The 17,807-nt window shown below is 43.1% G+C and overlaps 2 protein-coding genes across 2 annotated transcripts in view; both read right to left on the bottom strand.

The window, feature by feature from the left end:
* Positions 1-17,807, bottom strand: part of IPPK (inositol-pentakisphosphate 2-kinase) — a 235,871-nt gene that overhangs the window by 191,483 nt on the left and 26,581 nt on the right. The gene's annotated exons all lie outside the window — the stretch shown is intronic.
* Positions 11,196-12,734, bottom strand: LOC117351461 (protein BTG1-like). Its single transcript, XM_033926760.1, has 2 exons — positions 12,123-12,734; positions 11,196-11,870 (listed from the first exon to the last, which is right to left on the bottom strand). The coding sequence occupies exons 1-2, from the start codon at positions 12,238-12,240 to the stop codon at positions 11,518-11,520; spliced, it is 471 nt and encodes a 156-aa protein (XP_033782651.1). The 5' UTR covers positions 12,241-12,734; the 3' UTR covers positions 11,196-11,517.

The raw sequence follows: 17,807 nt of genomic DNA on the forward strand, positions 1-17,807 counted from the left end.
CCGTCTCTTTTCCAAGCTGAAGAGCCCTAACCATTTTAGTCTTAACTCATGTGAGAGGAGTTCCATCCCCTTTACCATCTTGGTCACTCTTCTTTGAACCTTTTCTAGCGTCTAGACTTGGTAGTACTGCAAGTTTAACCGAAAGTTTAACGAGACTGCCTAGACGGAACTTATATGTAGTGACTTAGGCGATTTAAAAACAGGTCTAAGTGCCCAGATAACCGCTGCAGACACAAAGTACAGCCCCCCTACATACTCCCCCAGTGGTCACTTATTCCACCCCCCCTCCACTGCCATAAAAATCATAATAAAAACATATATACCTGCCTCCAGAACATCAACACCTGGCATAAGAAAGCCTAGTAGAACTGCACAGAGGTAGGTTAAGTAGTCTGGGAGGTGGGCTAGAGAATCATAGAGAGGAGGACCCTTGCCCATAAGCCACTGCATTCATGGTGAAACATGTGCACCTACCAAAAAACCTCCAAACCCTATTGTACTGCCATATAGGTAGCACCTGCAGCTATAAGGGCTATTGGAGTGGTAGACAGGTGAGTATAGTAGGTTTTGGGAGTGTTTTGGGGGCTCACCATGACCTATAAGGGAGTTATAGTGAGATGTTTATGTGGTACCCTTTCTGTGAAGTTCGCAGCAGTGCCCTGTAAGGTGCCCCACTACTCTGTTGCCATGTCTGGGTGTCCAGTCCATCACTTTGCTGACCCCTCCCACGTCCAAAAGGTCTTGTTCCAGGCATTTTTGACTCAGACAAATTTTTGGATGAGAATGGAATATAAAGATTGACAATTTAGTGGTCTGGACAATCCAAAGGCTGGACGTACAAGTAGACGAATTTTGCAAAAAAAAAATTTTGGATGTATTTTTCGAGAATGGACTTTGAACATGTCCGACTTTGGGCGACTAGCGATTTTTGCCTAAAACGGACTTAGACGTATTTTTTTATTATGTCCCTCCAAGGGTCTAAAACTGGAAGGTATGGTGGGATATAGGAAGCTAACAGTTTAGAAGTCCTATAACTTGAAAACTAACAGTAATAATTAGCATTTCCCCTTTGAATTTCTATTATTAAAGCTAGAAGAAAAAACACCCGACAGCAAAAAAAGCTTCTTGAATCCTCTAATTCTCTTCTATAAAGCAAACAAAAATAACCCCACAAAATAATATGCAATGTAAAGAAAATATCAAGCAAATGCTTGATTCAAAAATCAAAAAATCCTTCTGTTTCTAGTGAGCCCCTTTGACATATGTGCGAGAGGATGTTGTATGTAAGGGAGTTATAGGTCTCTAAAATGCTCAAACATGTCATAGTTAGAGCAAATTTGGACAGATCTTTTATTTTTAGCAAACCTATTTTCCAGATTGCATGCTGAAATCCTTGGAGAGCAGATGTGTAAATGTATGGTTGCTCCTAGGATAATTTATCATGAAAGAGATGCCGTATTTTTGTGTGCGACAAGCTGCAAAGCCTTTCCTTCAGCCCTGACTTATGTGCCTAATCTACAGGAGGACAATGAGATAAACACCCTATCTTTTTTAGGTATGGGCAGCAGCGTTTGGCTTCATGCCCTTCCACTGCAGGGATATCAGAAGCTGTGGGCATGCTCAGTTGTGGCCCTCTGGCTCTTTACGAGATGATATCATTCATGGGGGAGGGGAGCAAAGATGATACATATCTAAAACGAGACAAATGCAAGAGAGCCAAAAGGGAACCACTGTGACACACAGTTAAAAGCAGAGAAGGTTTGGAACACCATTTCCTCTATATTAAAGATCCAAGAACCGTTAATTCTTAAAATTGTCGTTCTCGGAGCCTAATGCGCGTTTGCTTAATATGCTTTTGGCAAATTCTTCCAGCAGTGCAATATATTTAAGGGCAAATTCATTGCATGGTGGAATGTATTACTAACAAGTTTGAAAGTGTAATAGCAGAAAAATATCATTCCACTAGTTCATTCCTTAAAATTTGGAGCCCGGTTCAATTATACTGTGCTTTAGACCGTTGACAAATAGTTTCTCAAAATATTTTGTTAAAATAATATATTGATCACCTCCCCTTAACTTAATATGTGATGCTTGTTGGAAGCTCTTATGCATGTGGATGGCAATGCTATTAGTCAATAATGCGTATGCTGGTATTTTATTTAATATTTGTATACAGTGTTCCCCCGCAAATTCATGGTTCGCGTTTTCACTCATTCGCAGTATTCTCCAACCGCCTCTTCCTGTACTAAAGTCAGGCAATATCAATCAAAAGCTGTGTGTCAAAGCACCTCCTGATTGGTGTAGCCCAACTTTAGAACAGGAAGAGGCGGTCGGAGCATACTGCGAGTGATTTCCTTCCCTTGCCGACGCTCCAGCTGCCCTCTCCTGCCTCCCTAGGTGAAAAACCACATTTGCGGTTTTTCAATATTTACGGGGGTTCCTGGAACGAAGCCCCCCGCAAAAGCAACATTCCAGAGCTGAGATTCTGATGTCATAATGCCTCATGCCACAGTGCCTCAGAGCCAACCTCAGCAGTGATGTTACAATGGCTTGATTGTCCTAGACTTGGTACACACAAGAGAATAAGAACAGCCATACTGGGTCAGACCAATAGTCCATTGAGCCCAGTAGCCTATTCTCACGGTGGCTACTGGTCTTTGCAGGTAATTCTCAAGAATCCCAAAGGACAGGAGATACAAGCAACCCAGGGCGGCAGTCTCAAAGCAAAGACATCAAAAGTAAAACTTCAGTTAAAACACTTGTTAAAAAAATAGAGGCCAAGATCTAGATTGCAACATAAGCCTGTATGAGGAAGACATCATCATTCTTAGATCCAGACTGAAAACATGTAATGATAATGTTGTGTAGATAACAGCATCAGATCACAGAAACAGATTAAGGGTCTCATAGCTTTTATGACGCTGCCTGTATCAGCATAAGCCTTTATAAATATTTTTCTTTTAATTATATATTTGTAAGAAACAATTGAAGACTGAGTACAAAATTTAAGCATCCGTACACTTGTCAAGCTCATATTGCAAACATGCTTAAAAGATATTTCCTTAAGCACTTTTTCCTCACCCTCCACCTTCACCCTGTCCAGAATAGGAATCTATAGAAAGTTAAAAGTCCCAAATGTTCTTCTCAAATTTCTCAGCTTGCTGCTAGCTTTTCTGTTAATATGTTCCTTCACATTCTGGTGTGTCATGCTGCATGTTGAGGGTTTCACATCTAGCGCCAATTAGATAAAACAGATTTCCATTTTTTTAGGATCCTTACCAGACAATAATTTTAAAAACAGGAATCGAGATTAGTGTAACCTTCAGCATCTTCATGATCTCATCTTTAACTGTAACCCAAAATATATTGATCCTGGGACATACCCATCAAATATGATAGAAAGTGCACACAGCTCCACCCTGATGAATCATTATGGAATATTCTATGTAACACTGTTGGAGTCAAATACCGTGGAGCTCATAATCAAAACTTTAAAACATCCAAAAACCAGTCTAAGTCGGCACTTGGATGTCATCAGTAACGCGGCAGAGGGAATTCCTCGATGGATAAGGCCAAAGCAGCCTGTTTAGAGTGCTGCCGGCCCAACGCTGCTTTGGATGAAGGTATGTAGGGCTCGCTCGCGGTCGGCGGGGTTCAGATGGGAGGGAAGGACGGAGGATCAGCAGGGGTTCAGCAGCAGGGGCAGGGGGGTACTCAAGGGTTCTGCTGCACAAGGGATGGGAGGGAGGGGAGGAAAGATGATGCACATATGGGGGAGAGAAAGAGGAAAAATTGGGGTGAAGGAAAGGAGAGATGATCATGTACATACCCCAAAAATAAGACAGTGTCTTATATTAATTCTGGGCCCATAAAACGCACTAGGTCTTATTTTCGGGGGAACATGGTAGTTAGAATGGGATATGGGCCTTGGTCCCCTTGTCTGCATCAACTGCTTGCTTGCTACTCTAATAGGACTGGCCATAACACCAGAAGCTGTCATACAAGTTGATATGTACTGTTTCAGTAGCATCTTTGGGGAGTGGGTAAGTAACCACTGGGGGAATAATAACAATAACAGTTTATATAACGCAGGACTGTGAAGTTCTATGCGGTTTACAATGATTAGAAAATGCTAAAAACTGAGTAGAGCTAATATAGTTAGAGATTGGTGACTAACAGTTTTAGAGATCAGTTGTTGTGGGAGAGATTGTGCAGATCAGCTACCTAGGTACTTCAAGAAGAGATATAAGTGGGGAGGGGCATGCCTTCAAGCCTCCAATAGTCATCTAGTCAGTTTGACACATATTAACATAGTAAATGACAGCAGATAAAGACCCAAATGGTCCATCCAGTCTGCCCAACCCTACACGCTCCATAAAAAAAAATCAATCATTTAATTAAAATTGTCCTTTTTCTTAGATATTTCTGGGCCAGAGACCCAGAACCTTTCCCGGTAATGTGCTTAGGTTCCATCTACTGGAGTTTCCATCAAAGCTCAACCCAGCCCATCTTAACCATTTCAGCCATCAAAGTCCTCCGCAGCCCATCCTCAACTGAATGTCCACTTACGGGACACATATCATACTAGACTGCCCAATATCGACCCTAATTCCTTCAATATATATCCATTATTTTCTGATCAGAGATCCTCTGTGTTTATCCCATGCTTGTTTGAACTCTGTCACCGTTTTCACTTATTCATTACTGAAACAGGCCTGGCCTCGAATGACCAAGTTTTGCTTTGGATGCTGTCTGCAATATTTCATTATTGTAGAAAAATGACCAAATGTGGCGGCACCTAACTTAATTTTCTAAATTGGCTTGATGGCGTTAATTTAAAGTGTCATTAAAAAAACAGTGTCTAAGATTTAAGGTAATTTGGGCTGTTTGGGAGGGTTTGTCCCATAGAGCTAGAAGTGCTATACAGTTCTCCCCCAATATTCAAGAGGGTTCCATTCCAGGAACCCCTGCAAATATTTAAAAAAACGTGAATGCGGCTTTTCATCTAGGGAGGCAGGAGAGGGCAGCTGGAGCGCTGGCGAATGAAGAAATCATCGCGGTATGCTCCAACCGCCTCTTCCTGTTCTAAAGTTGGGCCTCACCAATCAGGAGCTGCTTTGACAACCCAGAGCTAAAATTTGAATCGTAGGGTTGCTTTGACACGCAGCTCGATTGGATAAGGCCTGACTTAGTGCAGGAAGAGGCGGTCGGAGCATACCGCGAGTGATTTCCTGCACTCGCGGCGCTCTGGCTGCTCTCCTGCTGCCCTCTTCAGGCTCCCCCATGAAAAAGCGTATTCGCAGTTTTTTGAGATTTGCGGGGGTTCCTGGAACCCTGCGAATATCAGGGGAGTACTTTATACAAAAATAGACAAATATACCCCCTCCCCTTTTACTAAACCACAATAGCGGTTTTTAGTGCAGGGAGCTGTGCTTAATGCCACACTCTGCTCCCGATGCTCATACACTCCCTGCGCTAAAAACCGTTATTGCAGTTTAATAAAAGGGGGCCACAGTGCAAAATATAGACAGCAGATATAAATTCTCAAAACAGACACATTTTGATCACTAAATTTAAAATATAATAATTTTTCCTACCTTTGCTGTCTGGTGATATGAGTCTCTGGTTGCACTTCTTTCTAACTGTGCATCCAATATTTCGTCCCTTTTTTCTGCCTCCTGCATGACCAACATCTCTCCCTGTCCCTCCACGCATCCAACTTTTTCTTCCTCTCACTGCCTGCCTTCTGCCACACTCCATACCCTCCAACTTTTTGTCTCTCCCTGCCCCCTCCCCTTTCTTTCTCTCCCTGCCCTTCTTTCTGTCTTTCTCTCCCTGCCCCCGCCTTTCTTTCCCTGCCTCCCCTTTCTTTGTGTCTTTCTTTCTCTCTCCCTGCCCCTTTTTCTTTTTCTCTCTGCTCCCCTTTCTTTGTCTTTTCTCTCCCTGCCCCCTTTCTTTCTTTCTTTCTATCTCTTTGCCCCCCTAAAGGCCACCACCGCCAATTTCTCCCTGCTTCCTCGACGCCGCAAAAGCCTGGCGAGTGCAGCCACTTAATTCTAAAGTCAGAGAGGAAGTTCCGCGCTAGCCAGGCAGCGATTGGCTGGGCCGGAAGTTCCTCTCCGACGTTAGAATTGATATTGGGTGGGGAAGGCTTGTGGGCCCGGTGCTTGTGCAGTGGCTGCATGCGACTGGCTTTTGCGGCGTCAGGGAAACCGGGAGAACGCAAAGGCAATGCAAGTCTATCGTGGATGGGCGCACGTTGCCCTTGCAATCTACTTTTGGGCACCCCATCTAGATCCAAAAGAATTTAAGTTTTGTCTTCACTATAAAAGGTAGTGGAAACTAATCATTCCATCAAATCTCAGAGAACCTAGGAAAAAGAGTAGCTGATGCTTCTCTCTAGACAGTTCTAGATCATTTCTAATTATTTGGGCCTCCATCCATCACACTGTCAGTCTATAGCTGGGAAAAAGTTGAAAACTACAGTCATCCAAGATCATCCCAACCGCAAACAAGAAAATCATGGAAGTCACAGAGAACCAAAGATTTGCAGCTGTGAGGCTCTATCAACGATCCTGAAAACAAATGAATAGGAATGGTGTTCACAGGATGCCAGGAAGAACTTACTAGTAAAGGTATACTGCTGCCCGTCTCAAGTGTATCAAAGAACAGCCCTATGACCCAAAAGAATCAAATATGCCCCCCCCCCAGATCAAGAACTTCATCCAAACTATAAAAGACATATTGTGGTGAAGCTACTTTGATCCACTGGTATCTGGACAGATTACCATCACTGATGGAACCACAAATTGTTTTTGGTACAAATTTCTAGGGAAGGTCAACCTATTTATTCATGAGCTGCACCTAAGCCAAAAGCTGGTGATGTAGCAAGACAATGACCCTGGATATTGAGAAATATTTATTACTGAAAGGCAGAAAATAGGTTAATGTTTTGGATTGGCCAAATTAGTCCCTACTTAACTTTTATAAAATGTGGCAAGACTTGAAGAAAGCTTTTCATTCAAAGAAGCTCTCAGATGATGCAGCATTGAAACTGTTTCATAAGAAAGAATGGGCAACATGTTCTTATTCTTCTATCTAGAGAAGTGGTTCCCAACCGTGTCCTGGAGGACCACCAGGCCAATCGGGTTTTCAGGCTAGCCCTAATGAATATGCATGAGAGAGATTTGCATATAATGGAAGTGACAGGCATGCAAATCTGCTCCATGCATATTTATTAAAGTTATCCTGGAAACCCGATTGGCCGAGTCCTCCAGGACAGGGTTGGGAACCACTGATCTAGAGCAATGGAAAGACTGATCAAAAGTTACAGGCATCGACTGTAGAATGGATGGGGTGGACCGTAGGGGTTGTGGTCCCACCCATATTTTGTTCAACATGGAATCAGAAACTTAAGAGTCTAGGAGTTTGCCCCTCTTAACAATAAAGATTCTCTGCTGCTCCCGGTTCAAAGATATGTCTAGCTGAAGTTCTTGCCAGTCTAGGAAGCGCTAAAGTACTGAATGAAATATACTTATTTTTTAGTCTTTTTGTTGAATAAATAATCAAAATATTTTCTTATTGTTTGAGTTATTTGTTCAATGGCTTTATCTTTCTCTCTTGTCAGAGTTGAACATTAAGAATCTAATCATTTTTTGAGTGAAAATTGTGCTAAAACAGAGGCCTTCTTAAGGATTTTACCAACTTTTCTTAGCACTGCAGAAGACCATATAACAACTTTAAAACCCTGGCCTATATTACTGGCGCCTAGAAGTTTCAAATTAAGCTCTACTAAGCACGATTCTGTGACTGACATGCAATGGGCACCTATCTTTTTTAGGCACCAATTACAGAATCCAACCCCAAGTGGCTTAAAAAAAAAAATCAAAAGCCCAACCCAGCCTCATCACTCAAGCCATAATGTGACTTAGGGGATATCGTGATTTAGTTTCTGCTAGAGCTAGGCCTGAGCAAGTCACATAAGCGGCACAGTTGGATATAAGAAGGGAAAGTGAATATCAATACTATTATGGGCCCCGACAGCAGCATTGCCAATGTCAGTAGATTTACAGGGGGACTTTAGAAACAACTTCATGTCTGTGAAAACATCAGGCCCGATGGGACACTGTCGCCACTGCCATAGGCTCAGATTTAAGGCTGTATCGAAGTAAATTGGAAACAGCTGTGCATAAAGGGGTGAATCCCAGCAATGAAAGCCTGGTTATTTATAAAATTGCAACAGTAAAATTTAGTCAAAAAAACCTTATGTTGTCAGTAAAAGTTAATTTTTTTTTTCCATGAGATGGCAATGTTGCCTGCCAATGAGCAGGCCTGGGGTACACTTCAAAAAAGGAAAGCCTGGGTAAGCTGATTCTCCAAGGTAAATAAGAACATAAGAAGTTGCCTCCACTGGGTCAGACCAGAGGTCCATCGCGCCCAGCAGTCCACACCCGCGGCAGCCCATCAGATTCATGACCTGTCAAGTGGTCCCTGACTCTTCCTATAACCTATCTCTACTTCTATCCGTACCCCTCAATCCCCTTATCCTTCAGGCATACCATCTAGAGCAGTGATCTCAAACAAACCCTTTGGAGGGTCACAATTTGGATTTGTAGGTACTTGGAGGGCCGCAGTAAAAATAGTTAATGTTTTTGCATGAGGTAAAATTCTTTATAGTTTAAAAATCTTCCCTTTAACTGTTAAAGGAAAGATTTATAAACTATAAGAGTTTTACCTCATGCAAAACTGTCATTTCTTTAATAACTATTCTTTCTGCGGCCCTCACAGTTAAAGTTTAACATCTTTCCTTTCTCAAAACTGACACATTTCAATCACTATATTGAAAATATAATGATTTTCCCTACCTTTGTTGTCTGGTGACTTAATTTTTCTGTGCTTTTAATTATGTTTCCAGAGCCTTCTTGCCCTTTGACTGCTTTTATCTCAGTCTTCACGGTCTGCCTTGCATCCATCTTTGGCATTAACTTAACATTCAATTTTGATGCTTTCTTCTCAAAATCTAGTTTTCCATGTCTTCCTATCTCTCTCCTTCCCTCCCTATTTCCATGGACTGACATCTCTCTCCTTCCTCTCCCACCTTCCTTCCTTCCTTCCTTCCCCTGGTCTGGCATCTGTCTCATTCCCTCCCCCCCCGACCTGGTATCTCCTTTCCTTCTCCTCCCTCCCATGGACTTGGCATCTCTCGTTCCTCTCCCTCGTCTTCCCTCTCTCTCCCCAATTGGGTGCAGCAGCATTTTTCTTCCCCCCTCCCCTGTGCAGCAGCATTTCTCTTCCCCCTTCCCTTCCTGTGCAGCAGCAGCATTTCTCTTCCCCCTTCCTTGTGCAGCAGCAGCAGCAGTATTTCTCTTCCCCCTTCCCTCCCCCCTTCCCTGTGCAGCAACAACAGCAGCATTTCTCTTCCTCTTTAGTTTCTGGCTGGCTCTCTTGCTACTGTTGTTTTTCTTTCAAAGCTGCAGGCAGTTGTGGATCCTTGCGGAATCCACGCCTGCGTCAGAAGCCTTCTCTATTACATCAGAGAGGCTTCTGACGCAGGCGCGGATCATGCGAAGAGCTGCCGCCACCGCAGTTTGCGGCTTTGAAGGAAAAACGACTGCCGAAAGAGAGCCGGCCAGAAACGAAACACTCGATCATTGCATTCAGACCGCAAAATAGTACCTGGGGGGGCCGCGAGTTTGAGACCGCTGATCTAGAGTAATAGAAAAAAAATGGGGGTGGGATGGGAATTGTAGATGCACTGAAATAAAGGTTAATAAACAAAAGGAGTATAAGTAAGGTTATCCTTGTTACTGGATTAACATTTCCTGACTAGCTTTTAAGGTAAACACTCCCTTCCTCAGGCCCAAACAAAATAAACTGGTCTGAGCAAGAGAGGAACATTCCCAGAAAATACAAGTGGATTGTAAAATACAATATATTAGTTTTGTAGTTTACAATCCATATATATTCTGGCATTTTAGCATTGTACAAGCACTGCTTGCTCTGACCGCTTGTCCTGTTGGACCAAAAGGTATGCTAACTCCCAAAAGCTCCATCAAATAACATATTTAATGGAATAAAACGGTACCACTTCATGTATCTCGTTAATATTTGTTCTTGAGTGTTCAAGGAAGCTAATGTCACAACCACATACTTATACGTGAATTGACTATTAGGCCAAAATGGAAAAAAATGTCATCAGGTATCCTCAGCACCTTAAACTTGGGGTACGAGTCTCCCTTAAATAGCCATAAAAGCTAAATGGAACACTTTCCCCTACACTGGAGATCCTCTTTTGCTAGTAAAGATTGAAATATATTAAAGTGAGACCAACATCAAAATCACTCCCACTCTCGACAGTCACAGTAATGAGACTATTCCATTAGAAGGTAACTAAATACACATCGGATGGGCACAGCACTGGATCTCAAGGGCCACTTATGTGTTTTGTTTTCTAGATAATCAAGCTATGCAAATTAAAATAACTATCAGAACAACTGTATGTAAATACAGCTGATGAATTATTCATTGTTGAAATCAAGTCTGTTTGCAGCCATCCTAGCACAGGGCTGTATATCTAGTGCATTAATCTACATGCTATACTTCCACAGACTGTGGACAAATCCCATCTTCTATATTTCATCACCAGTGTCAGTTATATCACACTGAATTCTAAATGACAAGACCAAAAATTGCCCATGTGGCATTTCTACACCTTTTGGTTCATATATCAGCACATTCTACTGGCCAAAAATTACTTTTTGCGCACACAGATGGTTTTTAGAACTAAGGTCATGAAGCAATAGCCACCACCATCAACCAACTAGAAAACACATCCTATACGTCACGGTGAGTACAAAGTTAGTGTATATTAGTATTGGAAATCAGTCAAACAAGCCAAAGAGCTCACTGTACAGTGTCCCTCTGCTGATAAAGCTCTGTGTAAAACAGGATGAATAGCCTTTGTGTAAATACAGCAATTATGGCTCCGAGCTAGTGCAGCACCAATTTTTAAGGCTTAGACTGTGTGCAGCTTATTGTGCGTCTCCTTTGTTTGGAAAAAAACCAAAACAAAACCTGCAAATGTGTCATAACTGAAATATTGACTAAAAGCAGTCGCTAAGCAGCGAGGCTCTTGTCTAGAACTCATTAAACAACCCCAAAAAAGGTTATTTCATAATTAGAATGTTATAAAAATGTAAGATTAAGTTGTTTTTGTTTTATTACAAAGAGCCAAGGATTCTTTCAAAATATAAATCTGTAAAACAATCACTTGACTGTACATTCATTTACAATATACAATCCAGTAAAATTACAGCAGTTTAACACTGCTTTGTAGAATAGCCCTTGGCCAAAACAGAGAAGAGCTTGGCAGTACTACTACAATTTTAATGGCTATGGGGGTTGAAGACATTTCATTACATTATCTAACTTCATTAAGAAAGTATGAAGGGGAAATACATACATAATTGTACAAGAACAATGAACTGTGAATTTTTTTTTTTTTCTTTCTTTTTTTTTTTAACTAGAAACTGTCATCATGTTGTAATTCTTGGAGGGGCTGGACCTGCCGATTCGCAGCTCCTCTTTGCAGCTGGTCCTGTTGTCCAAAGCCTTGGCACTTTTGCCCGCTGGCGGGGAGCTCTCGTACAGCACACAGATGGAGCCGTCCTCCCCTATGCGGTAAGAGACCTCGAAGGGGTCGACCCAGAGCGTGAGTTCGCTGGGCAGGAGCTGGAAGAGCCGCCGATGGTTGAGTCCGATGAGCCCGGCCGCCTTCCCTATCAAGGGATCCATTTTGTGGTTGATCCGGATGCATCGGTAGGCTGAGCCCTTGCAGGGCATCTGGGGGAACCAGTGCTGTTTGTAGTGGTCTGAGGAAACAAAGGAGCAGAGACGTTAACTCCCCCTAAACCCAACAACTTCCAACATATTCCCTCTTTCAATGGAACATTTTTTTAACAATCCGGCTGGACTTGGGATCATTGTGCCAGACTTAAGGATCGGTTGGGTTAAAAATAATAATAATAAAGTGATCAGGAGCCCAGTGATGTCAACAAGGAACCCCCCCCCCCCCTTATCATCTGAAAATAAGAGGTGTACAAAGCAGATCTTTCTTTCTTTACCTCTCAAGGACTCCTCCAGCGACTGGCTGAATCGTTTCAGCTGATCTTCCCCGATGACCCCCGTGGTTTTCAGCAACCGGGTGATGAAGCCCACAGCAGAAGAAATCTCCGTTTTCATTTCGCTTTCCTCTTCCAGATATATAGACTTTCTCTTTAATCTATTTTATTTTTATTCTCTCTTCACCGGCTGCGGAAAGTTTTTGGGGTTTTTTTTTAATTTTTTTCTTTTAATATATATATATATAATGTTTTTTGTTTTTTTTTTTAATTTCTATGCTTTAAAAGATAAAAGTCCACTCTCTGCCTTTTCCATACAATAAAGTAAAATAAGAATTAAGCCGACCCCCCACCACGGTGAAGTTTCCTCTTAACAAAGGGCAGCGCAGCCCCAGCTTCTCTCGCCGCCTCTGGCACAACGGCGCCTATCCCGCGCCGCAACAAGGCTCCGGCCTGCGGCTGTCCTGGCCCCGGGGATCCGGGAGGGATGGGGAGGGGGCGCCGAGAAGGAGCCTCGTCCCGCCGGAGCCCGCTTCGGGTAAAGAAAAGCAACCGCGGCACGGCGACGATCAACATTAGCGGCGCGTCACAGCCACCCGCCGGCCAATCAGGGCGCGCTCCCCCGCCGCCGCGTCACAATGCCCCCCCCCCCACACACACACACATACACACACCCTCCGGCGTCGGCGGCGCGTAGGCGAGCGCGGCTCGCGGCCGGAGGGGAGCGCGTTCGCTGGGAGGCCTCTAACTTCTCAGTCCATTTCCTCATTGAAACGTTTGCTACATGAGAACGGAACAAGACCGAGCAGAACCGCTCCAAATCCTCCTCCCCCCTTGATATTCTGCCTCTTTCCCCCGAAATAAGGGGCTCCTTTTACTAAGCCGCGAAATAGCAGGTCCTAAAATGGCAGCATTGAGCTGGCGTTAATTCGAGCCGCGTAGTGCGCGCTTACCGCGTGCTAAAACGCTAACGCAGCTTAGGAAAAGGAGGCCGCAGTTTTAGTCAACTTTAAACGACAATATATACAAATCAAATCGTAAAGGAAATAAGGTGATATCTTTTTTTACTGGACTAACAGCAACAAAAAAATGCTTCGCTTTCTAAGGTAACCCTTATGATGATGATCCGAAGAAGGATTATCTTCGAAAGCTAAACAAAGAAGCCATTTACTCCAACAACAAACATATCACCTTATTTCTCTATATTGCCCCTAAATTTATTTAAAGTCCGCAAAACCAGTAATTCTATGTGTCTTACAAAAGAGGCGGTGGGATCGCTGGATAATCAGGGAAGAAAAGGGTACATAAAGGAAGACAAATTGCAGACAGACTAAATTCCTTCTTTGCGTCTGTCTTTACGAAGGAGGACACCGCAACAATACCAGAAGCAGTGAAAGTGTTCAAAGGAGTAATGGAGAACAGCCTCACCACAGTAGAAGTGGACTTGGACCAGATATACTACCAGATCAACAATCTTAAAAGCGACACATCTCATGGACCTGTTGGAATTCACCCGAGAGTCTTAAAAGAACTGAAGGTTGAAATCAGAGAGCTTTTGCAAAAACTTGCCAACCTGTCAATTAGAACTGGACAGATACCGGACGATTGGAAGATAGCGAACGTCACACCAATTTTCTCAAAAAAGGATCAAGAGGAGAACCGGGCAACTACAGACCTGTGAGTCTTACGTCTGTCCCTGGAAAGATAGTTGAAGCATTGATTAAAGATAGCATAGTCCGGCACTTGGATACACACGACCTGATGAGAGCCAATCAACATGGCTTCAGGAAAGCGAAATCATGTTTGATGAATTTACTTCAATTTTTTGAGACCGTGAACAAACAAATTGATAGTGGAGAACCGGTGGACATAATATACTTGGACTTCCAGAAAGCGTTCGACAAGGTTCCACATGAAAGACTTCTCAGGAAACTACAAAGCCATGGAATAGAGGGAGATATACTAAGATGGATAGGCAAATGGCTGGAGAACAGAAGGCAGAGAGTGGGCATAAATGGGAAGTTCTCAGACTGGTGGGAGAAAGTGACTAGCGGTGTGCCCCAGGGCTCGGTACTTGGGCCAATCTTATTTAATATTCTCATCAATGACCTAGAAGAAGGAACATCCAGTGAGATCATCAAGTTTGCAGACGACACAAAGCTATGCTGGGCAATCAGATCACAGAAGGATAACGAGGAACTCCAGAGCGACTTGTTTCAGTTACAGAAATGGGTGGAGAAATGGCAGATGAAGTTTAATGTGGAAAAGTGCAAAGTAATGCATTTAGGCAGAAAGAACAAGGAACACGAGTATAGAATGTCAGGTGCAACTCTGGGTAAGAGTGAACAAGAAAAGGATCTGGGTGTACTGATGAGATAGGTCCCTGAAACCGTCGGCACAATGCGCGGCAGCGGCAAAGAAAGACAAATAGAAATGTTAGGCATGATAAATAAAGGAATCACGAGTAGATCAGAGAAAGTTTTAATGCCGCTTTATAGAGCAATGGTCAGACCACACTTGGAATACTTTGTCCAACATTGGTCTCCCAACTTAAAGAAGGATATAAAACTGCTGGAGAGGGTGCAGAGACGAGCAACGAAGCTAATAAAAGGTATGGAGAACTTGGAATATGAGGAACGACTTAAGAGAATGGGATTGTTCTCCCTTGAGAAAAGGAGACTGCGAGGGGATACGATCGAGACTTTCAAAATACTGAAAGGAATCGACAAAATAGAGCAGGAAAAAAAATTATTTACAATGTCCAATGTGACACGGACCAAGAGGACATAGACTGAAGCTAAGGGAGGACAAGTCCAGGACAAATATCAGGAAGTTCTGCTTCACGCAACGAGTGGTGGACACCTGGAATGCTCTCCCAGAGGAGGTTATAGCGGAATCGACCATCCTAGAATTTAAAAGCAAACTAGATGCACATCTCCTTACGAGAGGCATAGAGGAATATAGGTGACTAAAATTATGCCAGGTGTACACCTGGCTGGGCCTCCGCGTGTGCGGATCGCCAGACTTAATGGACCGAAGGTCTGATCCAGAGATGGCAGTTCTTATGGGTCCTTTTACTAAGGCACGCTAAATCGGCTAGCGCGCCTTAGTAAAAGAGGGCGATGTAATAATTGGTTAAATAATAGGCACATTAAAACTACTCTTTCTGTTCCAATTTGGGCTCACAATCTAAACTAAGGCCTCTTTTACGAAGCCATGCTAGCGGCTGCGCTGCAGTAATGGTCCTGAAGCCCATAGAGATTTAAAGGGCTTCGTAGCTGCTAGCACGGCTTCGTAAAACAGGGGGTAAGTGAATTGCAAGTAACTTGGTTTGCAAGACAAGCAAAACATTTGATTAAATTTTAACTTGATATACAAGCAAGGTCTTGCAATACAAGTACATCATCACAACTGAGCAGATGGTCCTTCTCTCTTTCTCTCTCTGTCCGACACTGCAGGAGTGTAGTGACTGTTCTAACAAGCAAGGCCTTTTTTTAAATTTTGTTTATTCATTCAATTTTTCAAATTTTTAAACAAGCACTTCAATACTTGAATACAGATTTACACTAATCCAAAAATATTAATAAACCCAGCATCACTTACAACAATAATGTAAGGAAAATAAATAGTATACATTATTTAGTCCAATATGGACTAAATAAAAATATGGATCCAAGTATTAGAATAATAATAAAAGAAAATATATATATATTGATTACAAGAACAGCACAGGAGACAATGGTGGAAACCACCAACAGCCTGGACTTTAAACTGCAGGTAGAGCTATCGGACCAATCACCCGCCCCCACCCCCCCCCCCCTTCCTTGGCCAATATAAATTCCAACAATTGCTTTGGTTCAAAAAATAAAAAGTGTTTTCCTTGTAGTTAAACACAGCATTTTGCTGGAAATTTCAAAATTAAGGATGCACCCAGGGCCAAAGCTCTGGGTTTATAGAGCAGAAATTATTTTTGCCTCTTATGTGTAACTTGAGCAATATACGGAAAAATCTGAATGGTGAACCAAAGAACTTATCATAAGAACATAAGAATTGCCGCTGCTGGGTCAGACCAGTGGTCCGCTCACGCTCCTAGGTCAAAGACCAGCGCCCTAACTGAGACTAGTCCTACCTGCGTACGTTCTGGTTCAGCAGGAACTTGCCTAACTTTGTCTTGAATCCCTGGAGGGTGTTTCCCCTTATAAAAGCCTCCGGAAGAGCGTTCCAGTTTTCTACCACTCTCTGGGTGAAGAACTTCCTTACGTTTGTACGGAATCTATCCCCTTTTAACTTTAGAGAGTGCCCTCTCGTTCTCCCTACCTTGGAGAGGGTGAACAACCTGTCTTTATCTACTAAGTCTATTCCCTTCATTATCTTGAATGTTTCAATCATGTCCCCTCTCAGTCTCCTCTTTTCAAGGGAAAAGAGGCCCAGTTTCTCACTATATGGCAACTCCTCCAGCCCCTTAACCATTTCAGTCGCTCTTTTCTGGACCCTTTCGAGTAGTACCGTGTCCTTCTTCATGTACGGCGACCACTGCTGGACTCAGTATTCCAGGTGAGGGCGTACCATGGCCTGGTACAGCATCATAATAACCTTCACCGATCTGTTCATGATCCCCTTCTTAATCATTCCAAGCATTCTGTTTGCCCTTTTTGCTGCCACCACACATTGCACAAACAGCTTCATCGACTTGTCGACCAGTACTCCCAAGTCTCTTTCCTCCAAGTACTGCACCAGACATCCTCTATTCGTGTACAAGATTTTTGTTACTGACATGCATCACCTTACACTTATCCACGTTAAACTTCATTTGCCATGTCGCGGCCCATTTCTCGAGCGTGTTTATGTCCTGTTGCAGGTCTTCGCAATCCTCCTGCGTCTTCACTATTCTGAATAACTTCGTATAGTCTGCAAATTTAATCACCTCACTCATCATTCTAATTTCCAGGTTGTTTATAAATATGTTGAAGAGCACAGGCCCACGCACCGAACCCTGCGGCATGGTGATCCAGTGGAAGTGATGGGGGCAGAGCCAAGACCACTTATTCCTGCCCCTTTGAGATAGCTATTTTATTTTGGTGAAACCCGGCTGAATATTGGCTGGGAACCTTATAAGCTCTGGCTGCCAGCCCCACTTAAATGAACCCTGGCTATTCAGAGCAGGTACCCAATCATAGCCTGGCACTAAATATCTGAGGCTAATTCTGCCCATAGCTGTCACTGTTTAAAAAACCCTGACTGCCACACTGTTGGATAATACCGGACCCACAAACTTTGTCCCATTGACATACCCTCCTGATACAGCAAGCCTCTTTTTGATGTCCTTGGATACTCCACCAGGACGCTTGTTTTGTACCATTTGGGAGCCTCTTTGGCTCACCTTGACTTCTAAGGCTCGGAGTCATTTGTTGAACCCATGATATTGTTAGCGCTCTGGACTCTGGAATATTTTTGCTGTTTAGTGTACTTGGTGGGTGGGAGGAATGGGTGGAGTTGGCTTTGAGGGGGAGGATGGGTGGGTGGGTATTGTTTTGTACTTGTTTGCTGATATATTTCCCTACTTACTGGAACAATCGACTAACTCATTCCACCTCAAACACAGGAGAACCCACACAATATTCACACACCCGCCAACCAAAAATTCAAATGAAGAAAAATGTATGACAACCTACTGGCCACCAGAGCAGC

This window comes from Geotrypetes seraphini, chromosome 17 (assembly GCF_902459505.1).
Source record: "Geotrypetes seraphini chromosome 17, aGeoSer1.1, whole genome shotgun sequence".
NCBI lineage: Eukaryota > Metazoa > Chordata > Amphibia > Gymnophiona > Dermophiidae > Geotrypetes > Geotrypetes seraphini.